General features: G+C 42.9%; 2 protein-coding genes across 2 annotated transcripts; both read right to left on the minus strand.

The window, feature by feature from the left end:
- Positions 1-48: 48 nt before the first annotated feature.
- Positions 49-2,221, minus strand: LOC116181976 (fatty acid synthase-like). The gene is made up of 5 exons (XM_031502434.1): positions 2,152-2,221; positions 1,931-2,104; positions 1,675-1,879; positions 286-489; positions 49-238 (listed from the first exon to the last, which is right to left on the minus strand). Exons 1-5 carry the CDS (start codon positions 2,219-2,221, stop codon positions 49-51), a joined length of 843 nt encoding a protein of 280 aa, XP_031358294.1.
- A 2,960-nt stretch (positions 2,222-5,181) lies between these two features.
- LOC116181979 (fatty acid synthase-like) lies at positions 5,182-15,818 on the minus strand. Its single transcript, XM_031502436.1, has 15 exons — positions 15,753-15,818; positions 14,895-15,085; positions 14,691-14,851; positions 14,391-14,645; positions 13,187-14,344; positions 12,983-13,139; positions 12,770-12,935; positions 12,261-12,726; positions 12,058-12,216; positions 7,076-7,327; positions 6,874-7,027; positions 6,624-6,828; positions 6,123-6,577; positions 5,821-6,081; positions 5,182-5,774 (listed from the first exon to the last, which is right to left on the minus strand). The coding sequence occupies exons 2-15, from the start codon at positions 15,081-15,083 to the stop codon at positions 5,418-5,420; spliced, it is 4,395 nt and encodes a 1,464-aa protein (XP_031358296.1). The 5' UTR covers positions 15,084-15,085; positions 15,753-15,818; the 3' UTR covers positions 5,182-5,417.
- Positions 15,819-16,052: the final 234 nt, after the last annotated feature.

The following is a 16,052-nucleotide window of genomic DNA, read 5'->3' on the forward strand; positions in this document are numbered from 1 at the left end:
GACCCCCTGTTCTTTGTAGCCGTCACTATTTGTTTTTGAGTGCAGCACCTAATGCAAGAGAGAACTAGAGCCATAGTAACTAGGCGGGGGGAGGGGGGTGGGTGTTACCTGTGCGTAAATTCGTCGGGCATCCTTCGTCTTCTGCAGGAAGACAAAGGAAACGGTCTCGGAGCGTGCGTAACCGTTCGCGTTTTCATCAAACGGCTTGCACGTCCCGTCCGCACTCAGGACACCTAACCTGAAACAACGCTGTTACCAGAATCCTTCACACCCTCGATCACGTACCGAGCAAACTGCAGGGATGTTATGGGGTTTAGGCACAAGTTGACTCCACCAATCAATGCGCTGTCGCATAGACCACTTCGGATTGCTCGGTAGCCATGTTCGAAAGCGTACATTGAGCTGCTGCACGCCGTGTCCATGGTATACGATGGCCCTCGCAGGTTGAAGTAGTGACTGATTCGTTGCGCAATCATCGATCGACAACCCCTAAGGAAGAAGGGTGATATCTAGTGCACTTTAAGCAAAAAAAAGTGGTATTGTTTGCGTTTTATCTGCCCGTCTGTCCGATAGGTAGCCTATACCTTGAAGGTATGCCAGACGGCATTAAAGGGGGGCTTCCCCATGAATAATTTCGTGAGATACTGTTTTGGAAAGTAAAACGTGCATAACTCAGGGAGGGGGGGGGCACATGTTCTACCCTCCATGGTATGTAGAAACTATAATATTCCTGCGCGACTCTTTTTCGAGGAGATCAGTGAATGACAGGGGGGGGGGGGGTTCTATTCTTCATGGTACTCTAATGTAAGGTCTCAACGAAAGGAATCAATTCCTACCAACCCTAGTCCTCCTCCTCGGCCCCTTATCATATCTCGAAAACGGTTTGTCGGAGGAACGTGCCCATAAAGACAAAATGAATCGTCTGGGCAAAGCATATCTATTGGTCAACTCTTTCAAAATATCCGCAGAACAGGAGGGTACTCTCGAAGGGCGCAAAGATCGTCTAGACGATACAGATCTACCGGCGATGTAAAAACTTAATTGTGAAGAAGGGTACCTACAAAGGGAAAATAGTTAGTTTACATGGGTGAGATTTTCCAAAAATTTCAAAGATTATCAAGTAGACTCGGCTCTTGAGAGTTACTAATTGCTCTGAAGGCTCAAGTCTCAACGTCTCCACAATCTTATCGAAGATGTGTGATGAAATCGTGATGGCAAGGCAAGGGGAGGTAAAAAGCACCGTTCGAAAGATACGTTGGCGCAGGCTGAGCAAATTGCCTTGACGACAGGAGATGGTACACTAGATCCATTGTTCTAGTAATAGTCGATTTACTCTAGAGGACCCCAAATTGAATTATTTGGAAAATAATAGGTGCTGGGCAATGTACATGATCACCTACCCTGTACTGGATGGTTCGTGGAGATTTTGTGCAGGCTATCTCCAATTAAATAAGGCACGATGCTTATCCTCTGCCTTACATTTTAAGTATTTTAGACAAATTATGAGATGCTCGTTACCTGTCGAACCTAGAGATCAAGTCGGCATACTGGCAAATTCCTCTGGATGAACAATCTCGCCCTTTAATTGCCTTCACGGTACCGTCGCGTGGGTTAAGTTTGAAGGTAATGTATTTGGAAAAGAATACATGCTGGTCAATGGAAATGATCACCTACCCTGTCACGCCAAAGTTTGGACTGGAATTCGTCGCCATAACCACCATCGCGTCGCTTTCGGAAAAGCAGCACCCGATGAAAACCCCACAGCGCATGCCGCTCATCTCGTCCACGTTGTAACCGGCATCAAGGATCACCTCGTACGCCTTCTCCAAGGAAATCCTGATCATCGGATCCATCTGGTTGGGTTCGTGGTAATGCAAACCTGCAACACTCACGATGAGCTCGCCGCCCCCTCCGCCCGTTCATGCCATACCAAATTGCCCAGCGTCCATCTTCTCGAGTAAATTAATTTGACCCATACGATGGGGTATCTCGGGGTTGGTCGGTAACCAGCGGCGATTTTCACTGGTGACCATATCAACTTTGTTGTAGATGTTGCTCCTGTACTGGTAGATGTCGTCCGATTTGGGAAAACGTCCAGACATCCCTTTTCGTGAAACACCATCAGATTGATCGCCATTTCAACTGACTTACCGGTAATGACGACCTCCTCGCCTTGCAAGGGATGGGCGAGTGCGACTCCTCCGTTTTTTTCCAAAACCATTTTCGGCACAATTGATAAGGGCGAAATAAATCGAACGAATCCACGCCGCCTTTTAAATAAAAAAGCAAGAACATTATGCAGAACTAATGTCAGCATCAGTTAACCTTTAACCGCCATTGTCTCTGAACAACAACGTAATAATTACGATTTTAGAATTCAGCTCGATCACAGTATTAAATCCCATCCTTGTCACTCTGCTGATTTCCCTCCCTTCGACGAGGATAACCTTCTTCCGGAAATTTTGAGTTTGACGTCTAACCGTCAAGGTCAATCTGTGCGTCAAATCTAATTTGGGATATGTCAAGGCAGTTTGTGTAAATGCCTGAATTTCTAATCAAAGGCTATTATTCATTGTATAATATATTATGTAGGCCGGCACCTATTAAGTCAATGGCCTAATTGTGTACCATGGAATCAGACCAAAAATTTCCATAGAAAACCTTCAATTATTAACGAATAGTGCTATTCTATTCTTAAATACCTTTGGACGGCAGTAGAAGGCCGGCACCCTTCTTTTACTACTTTTTGTGAAGTCCCAAGATGGTGGCCGGCGAACTCCTTTGGACTTTGAACGGCAACCAGCCTGTGAACTTTGAACGGTGAGCAACCTTTGAACTTTACACCGACTTAATTTTGGAGATCACCACATCTTTGAATTGATCTTTGTGAAAGTCACCTTTATCTACTTCCAGAAGCGACGCAAGGGGGCGAGCAGCCTTTGATGGATAGGTACCGTGAACTACTTTTTAAAACCGCGTAAGTAACTCTTAAACCTCGCCGGAACTGTCTGAAAAATGGGCATATCGCTCGGAACTGCGATAGACCTTTAAGGAAACGCCGCTTCACCTGTGGTACACCTGAAGTTACTCGTCGTGATTGCGGAAAATGTGCTCGTAGGTCGGAAAACGACCAAAGGCATCATCTCTAGAATCTCACGAGGCCATGATAGTGTCGGTTGTTTGTTAGATTGTGTGTTCTCGCATTATGGTCAATATATATTGGGAAAAGACATATTGGGTTTATTAGATTCGGGAGCTACAAAAAGTGTGATGCACTTGCACTGATGTAGTCGGAACATAAAATCCAGCTGGAAGGTAATATAGAACCAATTAAACAAATGTGGGTATTACCCGGTATCGCCGGGGCTGTTAAAAGAAGTCGTCGTGTGTAATTGAACCATCGACGAGTCCTTGGGGCGGCCCAATTTTAATGGTGAAGAAGGACGGTACGTCAAGATTTTGTGCAGACTATCGCCAATTAAATAAGGCACGATGCTTATCCTTTGTCTAACATTTCGAGTATTTTAGAAAGATTAAGAGGTGCTCGTTACCTGTCGAGCCTAGATATCAAGTCGGCAGACTGGCAAATTCCTCTTGATGAGCAATCTCGTCCTTTAATTGCATTCACGGTACCGTCGCGTGGGTTATTCCGAATCAAAACAGATTTTCAGGAAGCTGTTTGATGACGTTGTATGATTTGAAACGTCGTTCTATTACCTACAATGTCGGAGATAAGGTTTACCATAGGAATTTCGCTCAATACCACGCGATCGACGCTTCGAAACAATTTTTGGCAAAGTTAGCTCCCAAATTCCCCGGGCCATTTGTGGCGATTCTAAAGTATCTCCCTGGATGTATGAACTAAACGTTGTTGGCACGCTAATTCCTGGGCTGTTGTAGATTGGTCGGTGATCAATTTTTCGGGTTGGTTGGTTGGACGGTCCACGTTAGGGGATGTATCCACTTCACATTATAAGGTCCTTCATATCTATCTTTTACTTCTTTTTTTGTTTGGTGGGTTTTCTTCCCAAATTTTGCTAAGATAGCGTACCCTTTAAACAAATTACTGAAAAAGAATGTAAAATTTCAATGGACAATTGAGTGTGAAAACTCGTTTAAAATACTTAAAGAAAAATACAACCCCCTATCCTCAGATATCCAGATTTTTCTGATCCTTCCATTTTAACGACCGTTGCTTTAAACTTCGCCCTAGGTTATGTCTTATCGCAAGGCGACATAGGAAAAGATCAGCCGATGGTTTTGCAAGCAGAAGAAACATGAATTCAATGAGCCAATAATCGAAAACGAACTTTTAGGTATCCATTGGGCAATAACATACTTTCGCACATACCTTTACGGTCAAAAATTTACAGTGATAACAAATCACAGATCTCTTGTAGGATTATTTACTCATAAACATCGATCTTCAAAATTGACTAGAATTCTGACAAACCGTAATATCTCGAGAACGGGGCTTCGTAGATATGCCTTCCGACCCCTCGTTGGAGAGGTCTGGATTGGCGCTGTCAGAATTTCGACAAAAAATTCAAAGGGCTGTAACTTTTGATCTAGTATCTCGATCTGAGACAATGTTTTTTGGGCCAAAAAAATTCTGACAGCGCCAATCGATAGCGCTGGTCGAGACCTTTCCAACGAGGGGTCGGTTACGGTTTGTCAGAATTTTTGGTCGAAATTTCAAACCGTAATATCTCGAGAACGGGGCTTCGTAGATATGCCTTCCGACCCCTCGTTGGAAAGGTCTCGACCAGTGCTATCGATTGGGGCTGTCAGAGTTTTGACAAAAAATTCAAAGGGCTGTAACTTTTGATCTAGTAGCTCGATCTTGGAACCGTTTGAAATTATGGATTCTACAGGCCACATTCTATAAGAAAATATTTTTTTCCGGTCGATCCGACACAATTTATATATATATATATATATATATTAAGGTATATATATACTATATTAATTATATATATATATATAAATTGACTCTTAAATTACATACGCAGATATCTCAAAGTGAAGTGACGCTTTGCTTTTACCAGTAATGAGTAATGAGGACAATTTAACTATTACTCTTTATTGTTGATTATCTTATTGATACAAATTACACTCCTTTTTGACTATGTAAGTTACATTCTTACTCTACAATGAAAGGTTTTTAACTGACAATCCGAGCGCTTTCCTTACAAGTTACATATCAATTCCATAAGAACATAAACAATTGTAGCCCATAACCGAATTCTGTTTATGTCCCACGTTATAAATTAATAAAGACTCTTACCGTTTAATTATTATATAATTAACAAGTATCTATAAAGTGGATCACTTCAGTAGGTACCTAAAAGTGAAGTGACGTTTTGCATTGGTTCATAGCTATGAATATTGTGGTTCCTGAGGGAAGACAAAGATAATTAAATCATTACTCTATTGATGATTATTTTATTGATATAGTCGGCTAGCTCGGGATTCTGCACGATGGTTTCGTGGGTCCCTTCAACCGTATGAACTCGAACGGGTTTCTCGCACAACTTCTGCAGTCCGTAGTCCTGGTCGTAGTTTACGACGGACGCTTCGTTCGGCTTGATTAGCGTCACCTCCGACTTCAGCTTTGGAAATTTCGCCTCGTAATTGTATAGAGCTTTCGTTTTCGTGCAGACGGCCATGGCCACCTGCTTTTGGTACTCTTTGGAGTGCGGAATTTCTTCGGGCATCACTTCCAGTAGGTACTCGACGCGTTCTTCCAATGTGCCCAACTGGCGGACAGCTTCCTGAGAAAAGTAGGTAAAATGGTGCGTGGGCTGCGACAAAGCTTATCCGAAGCGCTACTGTTGCCTCCAATGGTGTGTATGAGGTGATTATGTTAAACAGTACGGCGGTCTCCAAGGAGGCCTCCGGCTCGTGTTCCGACGGGAACTGCTGCTTTATCAGTTCCTTTAGCATTTCCGGAGATCCGTCGATTAAAATCACTTTTCCGATCAATCCACGGACTTCTAAGGTGGAAGCGAGCTCTAACGCGACAGCACAACCATACGAATATGCTACGAGGTTGAAGTGATGCTCGACGTGGGGTATTAGCTAAAATCGGATTTGTAGGTAGAAATGATGGAAATAATTACCTTTGATAGTGATTTAGCGAAGGTTTCCAAGTGGAAATCGGCAGCGGCGTTTGCGTACTGGACGCATTCTACATGGGCCCTCAGCTTGTTAGCCAAGGACGCCATGGCTTCGGCTACCCCTTCAACTCCCGGCAGAAAGATTGCCAATGGTGCATGATCTTCTTTCTTAACTACACTTTCCATTTGCTTTAATGATATTCTGGATTCCTCCTCCGTCCGAAAGTGGGTGTAAAAGATGTTTGCGCGTGGGGGGACGGTTGTAGCTACCGGCTCTGATCTTTCATTTGATAACCGCTCTTTTAGTTTGGCGAAGGTAAGGGTTCGAATTTCTTTAGGGCTTAGGAAGACCTCACAGTCGCGTTCGAGCGTCTGCTTAATTTCAACCGCGGTCATGGAGTCCATGCCCATTTCGGATAAGGTGACATGCTCGCTAATCATCTTCATATCGCTTATTCCTAAACGAAGCAAGGGAGTTGAAGGTGCTAGTTAAATTAAACGTACCCATGATGCATTTGATCGCGCTGATGGCGCTTTCGGCGCCTTCGGCGACGCTCTTTTTTTCCGCCACCACCATACTTGCTACGATGGGCTCGTTTTGTAAGAGGAAGGTTTCCAGGGTGCTCAGACAGGACGCGACGCGCTGTTGCAATGTGCCACTAATCACAATTTCTTTGTGCTGTTCTTGCATTTCCGCAACCAGGCCGACCTAAAATAGTACGTGAAGAAATCCGGACGATGACAAAAGGCGCACTTCTCCGATCGCCCCCCACTGTATTGCCAAACCTGGGTAGCCCTCATGTCTCCTCTTCTCGCATATCCTTTCCATAATCGAGTTGGCCATGCCGTAAGTGCTCTGACCTGCATTGCCCCTTCCGCACGAGACCGACGAGAACACCACGAAGTGCCTAAGGGGTGGTTAGTATAGTGCGAAGCACTGGGGTGAGGTAGCTTACTGTAGGCGCGGGCAGAGGTGTCGACTTAGGGCGTCTAGGTGCTGCGTGGCAAGGGCTTTAGGGGAGAGCGCGTTCACGAAGTTCTCCTCCGTCTGGTTCTCGAAGAGGTCGTCCCGAAGAATCACCGCCAAATTGAAGATCGCTGCTACGGGCGCAAGCTTCTCCGAGCTCACCAACAGCCGCGCACACCCTTCTTCGGTGGTGACGTCGTCTGTGGCCACCCTTATAGTAGCCTCGTACGTTTTCCAAGTTCTAAGAGGAGATGTTTATGAAGAGCTTATCGCGGATTTACCAGCAGGCGGAGTAGGCTGGAGCCTAGGGCGGCAGATTTTAGTGGGTGGCAAATTTGGCCCAAAAAGAAATTTTAAAAAATTATTTTTACACGCCCTTAGTGATTTTTATGAGCGTTCTGACGATGCTAAAATCAATTTTTTATGACTTGTGGGTTTCGAGTCAATCACATCAACTTACTTATTCCTTATGGGCGCCATATGGGATTTTTTTACACTACTAGAGAAAAAAATTACAAAATAGTAGCAAATACTTGGTTGGAGATTGGAGACTATGCCAGACTATAAACGAAAAATGTTAAATAATTTTAAGCAAATCATGGAATTATTGCTATTAAGAAATACATTGTAAAGTTTAATGCAAAAATTCAAGATTATTTTCCAAATGAAATACGAAGTAATTGGTGTCTCCGATTTGGTAATTTTTAGCTTCCTAGCATGAGTTAGGTAGTTATTGCGATTACCGTTTTACATCATTTTTAGCTACTCTCCAATTTTTTCCGTCTGTATGTACGTGCGTACGTTGGAAATTTTCCGAGGTAACGGCTCGGCGTATTCTGTTCAAATTTTCGATATTGTATATTACTGTGTTCCCCACGTTGGGCGCCACAAAAGAATGCCGTGTGCACAGATCCGTAGGCCAGAAAGAGGAAGAGATTCGACTCTGCTCTCAGTTAATCGGTTAACTTCTAGCAGATAGTGGGTCAGACCAAATACCTCAAACTCCAAATTGAACTTCAAAATTTTGAATAATTAAAATGGACCTTGGGCAAGCATCCAATAAAAACACAGGTAATAAAACGGCACAAATTAATATGACTTTTGGCAGTGTTCATTAGACATAAAGGATGTATAATTATCAAAAACTTTTTTTTTTATATTTATTTCGATCTAGGAAGCTCTCCTGTCAAGAATTTGGCAACTGGGTTTCTCTATCTAGTGACGTAAAAATCTAATATGGCATCCATGAGAAATAACAAAGTTGATGTAGAAATAGTTTAGAATAGTAGAATAGTTTAATAGAAATTTTGGGTTACTATTTGAAAAATACAGTTCGTGGCCTATATGGTGCTTCAAAAATTTTTTTTCAAAATCCGGTCCGTTGTACGTTTTTCGTTTCCGTATACAGATCCAAAATTTGAACAAAACCGTCGAGCCGTTATATCGGAACAAGATTTTATTCTTTAAAAGTTGCTGGACATTTGATGACATTTTGACTTTTCCAAAAAACGGTGATCGTAATAGCCACCTAGCTCAAGCTAGGAAGCTAAAACCTCCACCCTGTATAAATAAAGAAAACGAGTCTCTAAAAATTTATAAAAATCTTAATAATTTGGCACTGCAAAAATTACTAAACGCTATACTTTTGAGACCATGAATTTTTAAAATATTCCAATAGCGAGCCAATATTACAATTGACATTTAGTAGTTTTGTGTAAGCTGTGTTCCTATTGGTGTAAGAATTGTTAAAGCATACCTTACTGCACCTTATAATTAGTACATGATTGAGCATTTTTTACTTTCCGACTACATACGAAGTATGTATAAAGGAAAGTATTGTAATCGTGATAAATTTTCGATATGTCAATATTGTGTTTTCTGGACGTTTTGAAGCACACAGACTCCCAAAATGTAATTTTGAGCTTGACGTCTGTGTGTATGTGGTTCGTTTTTTGTGAACCCGATAACTAAAAAACCCCTGAACCGACTTGGACGAAATTTGGGGTGCATATATGGTGGTATGGGGAATCGAAAACGTCCTTGGTTGTGATCCGTAACCATCTTCATGGTTGTTGAGGGTATCAAAAGTTTAAAAGAGCCATAACGGCTTGAAACAATTTTTTTCGCATACACTGGTTAAATTGACTTAAAAAACTCTACCAAAAAGGGGTCCGTTAACTTGGCCCCCCCCACTGAGAGATTTGATAGTCGTTATCCTTAAATATATTTGGGGGGGGGGGGGGGGCAAGTGAACGGAATCCCCCATAACGCATTTTGCTACCGGTATTTGTGCCACTTGATACATCTGGTTATGAGCTCAATTGCGCCACTTGAATTAAAGCTAGCGCCATTACGGTTAAGCCATAAACAATTTTTAAAAAGTGGAGGGTCTAACTTAGCGTTTTCAAAAGTTATTTCCGGAAGTGCGTCCATTTTGAAAATATTTTACATCGATTCGGCCTTCGGAGTAACTCCTAAATACAAATGTTTAAAAACCTACCTATTTTACTTTCCCAGAATCATTTAACTAAAGCTCCCAAAAAAACACCCTGTATAGTGTTTGTGAAACACTATAATGGCGCCAAGATTTTTGTTTACGGCGCATTTTAGCGCATGATGAAAGGTACGATGTAGTAGAAAAAACATGTTAAAAAAAGTAACTTTTGAAAACGTCAAGTTAGCCCCCCCACTTTTAAAAAATTTTTTATGGCTTAACCGTAATGGCGCTAGCTTTAATTCAAGTGGCGCAATTGAACTCATAACCAGATGTATCAAGTGGCACAAATACCGGTAGCAAAATGCGGTATGGGGGATTCCGTTCACTTGCCCCCCCCAAATATATTTAAGGATAACCAAAAAACAATAATGGCGCAAAGATATCTTTTTACGGCGCATTTCAGCGCATACCTGAGAGTACAATTTCGTATGAAAAGATGTTAAAAAAAAGTAACTTTTAAAAACGTTAAGTTGGCCCCCCCACTTTTTGAAAATTTGTCACGGCTTAACCGTAATGGCGCTAGCTTTAATTCAAGTGGCGCAATTGAGCGCATAACCAAATGTATCAGGTGACCTAGTTACAAGGACAAAATACGTACTGGGGGGGCTACGTTCACTTGGCCCCCCCAAATGTTTTTTCGGATTTCTAAAAAACGATAATGGCGCAAGAGTTATTATCGGTGGCGCATATGAGCGCATAACGAGCGCATTCATTTCAAAATAATACGACTATCAAATCTCTCAGTGGGGGGGGGGGGGTCAAGTTAACGGACCCACCAAAAAGTTTATTACGATATTTTTGTGAGTTCCTTTGTGTTTGAGAAGGTTTGAATTGAAAAGTTAAACTATTTATTTTATTTTTCTAAATTTGCATTTTTCTCTAAAAGTAAGCATCTGAGTGAAAAATGTGCCGTGATCAGATCTACAAAAAAGGCTTCTACACTTTTCCCGTCGGGGTCAAAATAAAGGCGCTAGAGGGCATTTTCTAAATGTTATACTATGACCAAAGATAATTGCAATGTCTCTATTAAAAGTAGTCGGAAAGTCAAGTCGGGAGTTTACCTGACAACTAGTTTAGCTCAGAAGTTACAAAATACTAAAGATACAAGTGTATAATTAAGTTTTTAAAGCACGCACAACGAGTTTAATGGCACGACGCGAAGCGGAGTGCCTTTAACGTTGCAAGTGCTTTAAAGACCAATTATACACGTGTATCTTATAGTATTTTTTATTATACCTGCAGTATAATTTAAAAATAGGAAATACAATGAAATCATATTGACGTTATACTCGAATACATGTCTAATTAAGTGGGTGTTTGTAATTTCACGATTGCCATGGAAATGTCACTTGAGGTTTGCTTATAAAAATCTTCGTCTTTGTAAATAAAAACGATTTCCGTTGAAAAAGATAATACACCGTCCATTAAATCTAAACAAACGTTGGTAGGTGTAAAATCCAAATCCAGTAAAGCCTGTTATAAAGAATTGGAAATTGTTTCCATGGTTGAAGTAGGAAGTTACTTACGAATACAGTCTTAAATGCATCGATAAGGCTGGCATATATGAAGGAAATGTCAAAGGTATTTAAATCTTCTATCTATCTTTTGGTGCATTCATTCAAAACTTCAAACAATGCTGCGATTAAAAAGTGGAACAGATTTGGAAGCATACCCTAAATTACGCGCGTTTGTGAAAGCTTCAACCAAAGGATAGGTACAAGCCAAAGAAATGTTCCGCGTTTACAGAAAGCGACCTAAGAGGATTTTTTATTCCCCCAGATGACAATTTTAAAAGTCATATTTGTAGTATCGTTACTTTAAAGCACGTGTGTTTTAAAGGCCTTTTTTCGCACGCATTTGAGTGTTTAAAACGGAGATTGTGATTCGGGTATAATAAAAATTAAATTTATCGTGTAATTTTCACTAAATCTTGGGTGGTAAAAATAATCTAGAAACTGACACAACGATCCCCCTAGGGCCTAGTTCACAATAATCGTGCTAATAAGGGGAAAAAGCTGTTCAATGAAGACGATAGAACACAAATCAAAGTTGCAATTCCATTGTTAGAACAAATGTAATTAACATTTCGACCTATACTGCATTCATTACAAGAAGGTAGTAGATGGCGCTGTGTTTAAAGATAGACACACACAGGATAAATATACAACGGCACCAAATTTGAAAAATATGAATATAAATCAAAAGATTTCACTTTGGATCATTGAAATTGAGATCTAGTGTCAGTTCGACAGTTTAGTTCGTAACCGAAACTACTAACATAACAAAATTGGTCACACATTTTATTTCTCGACGTAATACAGACTCGTGGTTTAACCAATCACAGTGAAGGTCAAAGGTTCTCTATGATTTCTACCGCTACCTTCTTAAAATGAATAGAGTGTAGAAGAGAGTAGAGAGTAGAAGTGGAATAGCCTACTGGCGGCGAGCTTATAAATCCGCAAATGCAGTTGAACTTGCCTAATCTGGACGCAGCGTATCCATTTCGGACACCATTTCGAGAGACCAAAACCAACTTGCGCGCACCTCTTAGGATCAACCAGTCAACCAGTTCCAGTCCAATCCCTCCCAAGCCTCCTAAAATGATGTACGTCATGCAAGGGTCGCAGGAGAATCTGGAACGGTCGGTCATTAGCGAACCTTTGAATAGAAACTGTACCTTGGGAAAGCCTTGAAAAGTTCGGGCGATTGCTGGTTTTCATCGCGGACCTTGACGACGACTTTTCCTATGTGTTTACCTGCCGCCATGTACCGGTAGGCTTCCTCCACTTGGTCCATGTTGAACGTGGTCAAGTGCAAAGGCTTAACCGCGCCTTGTTTCAAGAATTTTAATACGATTTCTTGCAGTTTGTGCTTTTGATTGTGGAAGTCTCTGAAGTACATATCCAACATGCAGCTGGTATAACTACGTCCTTTGCTTAGTACAGAGAGTGCAAATTTGTTGCTGTTGACCAAGTCGTATTTGCCTATCTCGACGAAGTAGCCTTTCGGCGCAAGGCACTGAAGTGTCGCTTTCAATTTTTCTTCGGCCACGGAGTTTAGAACCAAGTCAACTCCTCTACCTTTCGTGTGTTTTAAAACCATCTGCACGAAGGAGGTGTCACGAGAGTTGCCGATGTGGCTAGCTAGGGACCGATTGAGTTCGTGTGGATTAGTTTACTTGCTCACCTGGTATTTCTGGGAATGTTTCCATGATAAACTTCCGCTTTTCCTCGGTACCGACAGTTGTAAATATTTGGCACTTGCAGAACAAGGCGATTTGGATGGCGGCCTGCCCTACGCCTCCAGCCCCGGAGTGTATCAGTACACTTTGTCCCGGTTTAAGGTGAGCGCTCTTAAATACGTTCTACTAAACCACGGAAGGGCTACGCAGACACTTACCACGAAGAAACTGCACAGCACCGTCGAGTACGTCATCGGAACACTGACGGCCTGGACCATAGTCCACTCATCCGGTATTCTCCAGATCATCTCACAGTCTGGGACAACGGAACTGGCCATAGCCGCACGTTGTACGAAACCCATTACCCTCTCGCCCCTACAATAACAAGCTATACACCAGGTTTACACAGTAAAAGAAGTTACGTTGCGTCTATTCCAGCGTACTCAAGGCCTTGCGCTGTGCCAAAGCAAGGCGATCCTTTATGAACACCTCCAAGGGAACACGACCGGAAGCTAACATAATATTCATGAAGTTGATGGAACTGGCGTATACCTAGACAAGCCCTTAAACCACCACTTGGTGGAACCTTCGTACAAACCTTGATCGATCGTCCGGGTTCCTTAGCGTTATCATGCGAAAGTAGCCCTTCGACCCAGCTGAGCGTTGACAAGTTTCCAACGACGTTCTGGTTGCAGAAGACGTGCTGCCTTTCAACCTCCTTCAAGCGCTCCATGGGCAGATGGCGATAGGTACCCCAAGCGCCGTGCTTCAACACGTTAATCGCCAAGTCTTTGCTTAGCTGTTCGCTGAAGAGTGGATCGGAGAGGTTAAATTTAACGTTCCCGTCCTGAACAAACACGCATCTCAAGTTCATCCCCCCGGGTTCGCGTCTTAGACAATTGACAAATCCGAGCACGCCGCTTAAAGGCTCATTTTCAACCACCACCAACGTTTTGGTTTCATTTCGGATGGCCCTCTGAAGCTTAGGCAACCAGTCGTAAGTTGTTCCGTCAAACTTGGCCATGATCACGTGCTCTTTCGTGTAACTCGCAACTTTCCTCAGCAACACCAGCGTTTCCGTTTCAGTTTTTACTTGCGCCAGAAGCTCGAGGCCAGGGAAACTTGAAACGAACTCGCCTCTTTCCCTTGAGATAATAATGCCGTTCCTCTTTAGGATGCTTTCGGCCTCCTGGAGTAGTTCAAGGTTACTCGATGCCCCCTCGAGAATGACTATTTCGCATTGCTTCTCGGAGGACAGCGCCTTGTTGTGGACCTTCACGTTTGGGACAGTCAGGATTTCGTCGCTCAAAATTGTCACTTGTGTTTTAATCAGCGGCTGGTCATTCAAAGCCTCTTGCAGGATTGGTGAAATCGCGTCAGTTTTCGCGACCTCCACGATCTTAACCTTCAGCGAGAGTGTGTTCTCAAGGAAGATCTGCACCAGGACGCGCACCGCAGATTGCATGGGCAGCTCGGTGTTAAACGGTACGAACTTGTGCGTCTCCAGGACCGGCTCGGCCGTCACCTTCCGGCGCAGAATTGGCGTCGCGTAGAGCTTCCGCAGCTCGATACCTCCACAGCTACTCCACTAATTAGAATCACCGCGGATTAATTTGTCATACTCACCTGATGGCATCTGCCTCGCTGTGGTTGTACACAGGCAGTAGAGATGGGTTGCCCAGCTGCTTAACGTACACGAAGTGCTTGATAGCGTCAATATTCAACTGGCCGATGGACGTGGGGACGCACAGACTCCGCGAATCTTCCCCGAGAAGCTTCGTCTGCAACATGTTATCGATGAATGCGATCCAGTTACTGTCCCATTTAATCCAGCTGATCAAGCCGGAAAGATGGCTTTTCTCCTGCGCGCGAAACGCTCCTCTAGAAAAATTCAATACAAACCATCATCTTCACCAAGTCACTTACGAATAGTTGTAACCCCGCAGGCGTAGCTCTTTGTAAATATCTTTTGACGCGAAAGAGATTTCTTCCTCGTCTTCTGGTGACAAGGCGAGGTCAATGAATTCATCCGTATCTGAGAGACTGTGTATGCTTCCAGAAACGATAACTTCTTCGACGTCTCCGATCTAAAGTGTACTATGTAGGAGGGTTGGTTAAGACTCAAATTACCTCAAATCGGTTGGTTCCTCGGCCTATGGTAATCTTGAAGACCATCTCCGATATTTTGGAAATGTGGACAGCTTTATGGAATCGCACGTTTTCGAAGCGCACCCGAGAGCCGAGCATTGGAACTTTCAGAATTTTACAGTACGTCTCCCAGATCATGAAGAGATAACCGGTTGCGGGCATTATCGTCATACCTAAACACGTTTTGATCAATGGTGGCCGTGAACTAGAAGACGAACACACGGGCGCCTCCCAATGGAGATGATTAGACGAGATTGCAAACGAGGAGACGACTAGATATCATGATTAGAAATTACATTTAAAAAAGTAGGATCTGTATTAGGAGAGTATGGATTGTAAGGAAGTGTCATGATACGAACTAATTATTCGTGATACGAGAGAAAAAACATTGATATGCATTTCTGTGATCCCAATACATTCGCCTATGTTTTTTGTGTACTACGTTTGACTATGTTAATGGCATAAGAGGGAACGACCCGTGAGCGAGTTCTACACCTTCTTTCCTTTCTGAGATCCTGTCACAAGAATCGGTATTTAGGAGAGCATACCACGTGATAGGATATCGTTGAACGATCTACACATTTTTGCTCTTCTGTGATCCTGATTTTTAAAGAATAAATTGTGTACGATATACAACGTTTGAGTGAGTTTGTGAGTAAATTCTACACGTTTTTGAATTTTTGATTTTGGATGATAAACATGTGTGAACAAAGAAACGTTAGATTTTGGAAGTTCCAAAAGCTAAAGCCAGCCCGTGTGGCGCAGTTCAGTTGAAGCTGAACTGTGGGCCTCCCATGGAGGAAGCAACCCGGGGAGGAATTGATAAGCTGCTTGACTTACCATCAATGACGTGTCCCGGTAAGATGGACCAGTCAATGTCCTTCTTGCCCAAAGGAATAATTTGAGAGCCCGAATGCAAAACCGTCTTCTTGTAAAACAATGTGAACCAATTTATGTCGTAGTTCCACTTAATTAACGGCGAGATCATGGGCGTACCTCTACTAACCGGCCACTTGACCGGCGGGTACAGAGCTGCCACGTTGAGATTGTGACCCAGCATGTACAGGCTGCAAGAGATCTCTGCAGGAGAAGATCGCGCTATCGTCGCTACTCACCCTCCCACCGCATCCAGAAATGAGG

The sequence above is a fragment of the Photinus pyralis genome, unplaced genomic scaffold (assembly GCF_008802855.1).
Source record: "Photinus pyralis isolate 1611_PpyrPB1 unplaced genomic scaffold, Ppyr1.3 Ppyr1.4_unclustered_Scaffold3103, whole genome shotgun sequence".
In the NCBI taxonomy this organism is placed as follows: domain Eukaryota; kingdom Metazoa; phylum Arthropoda; class Insecta; order Coleoptera; family Lampyridae; genus Photinus; species Photinus pyralis.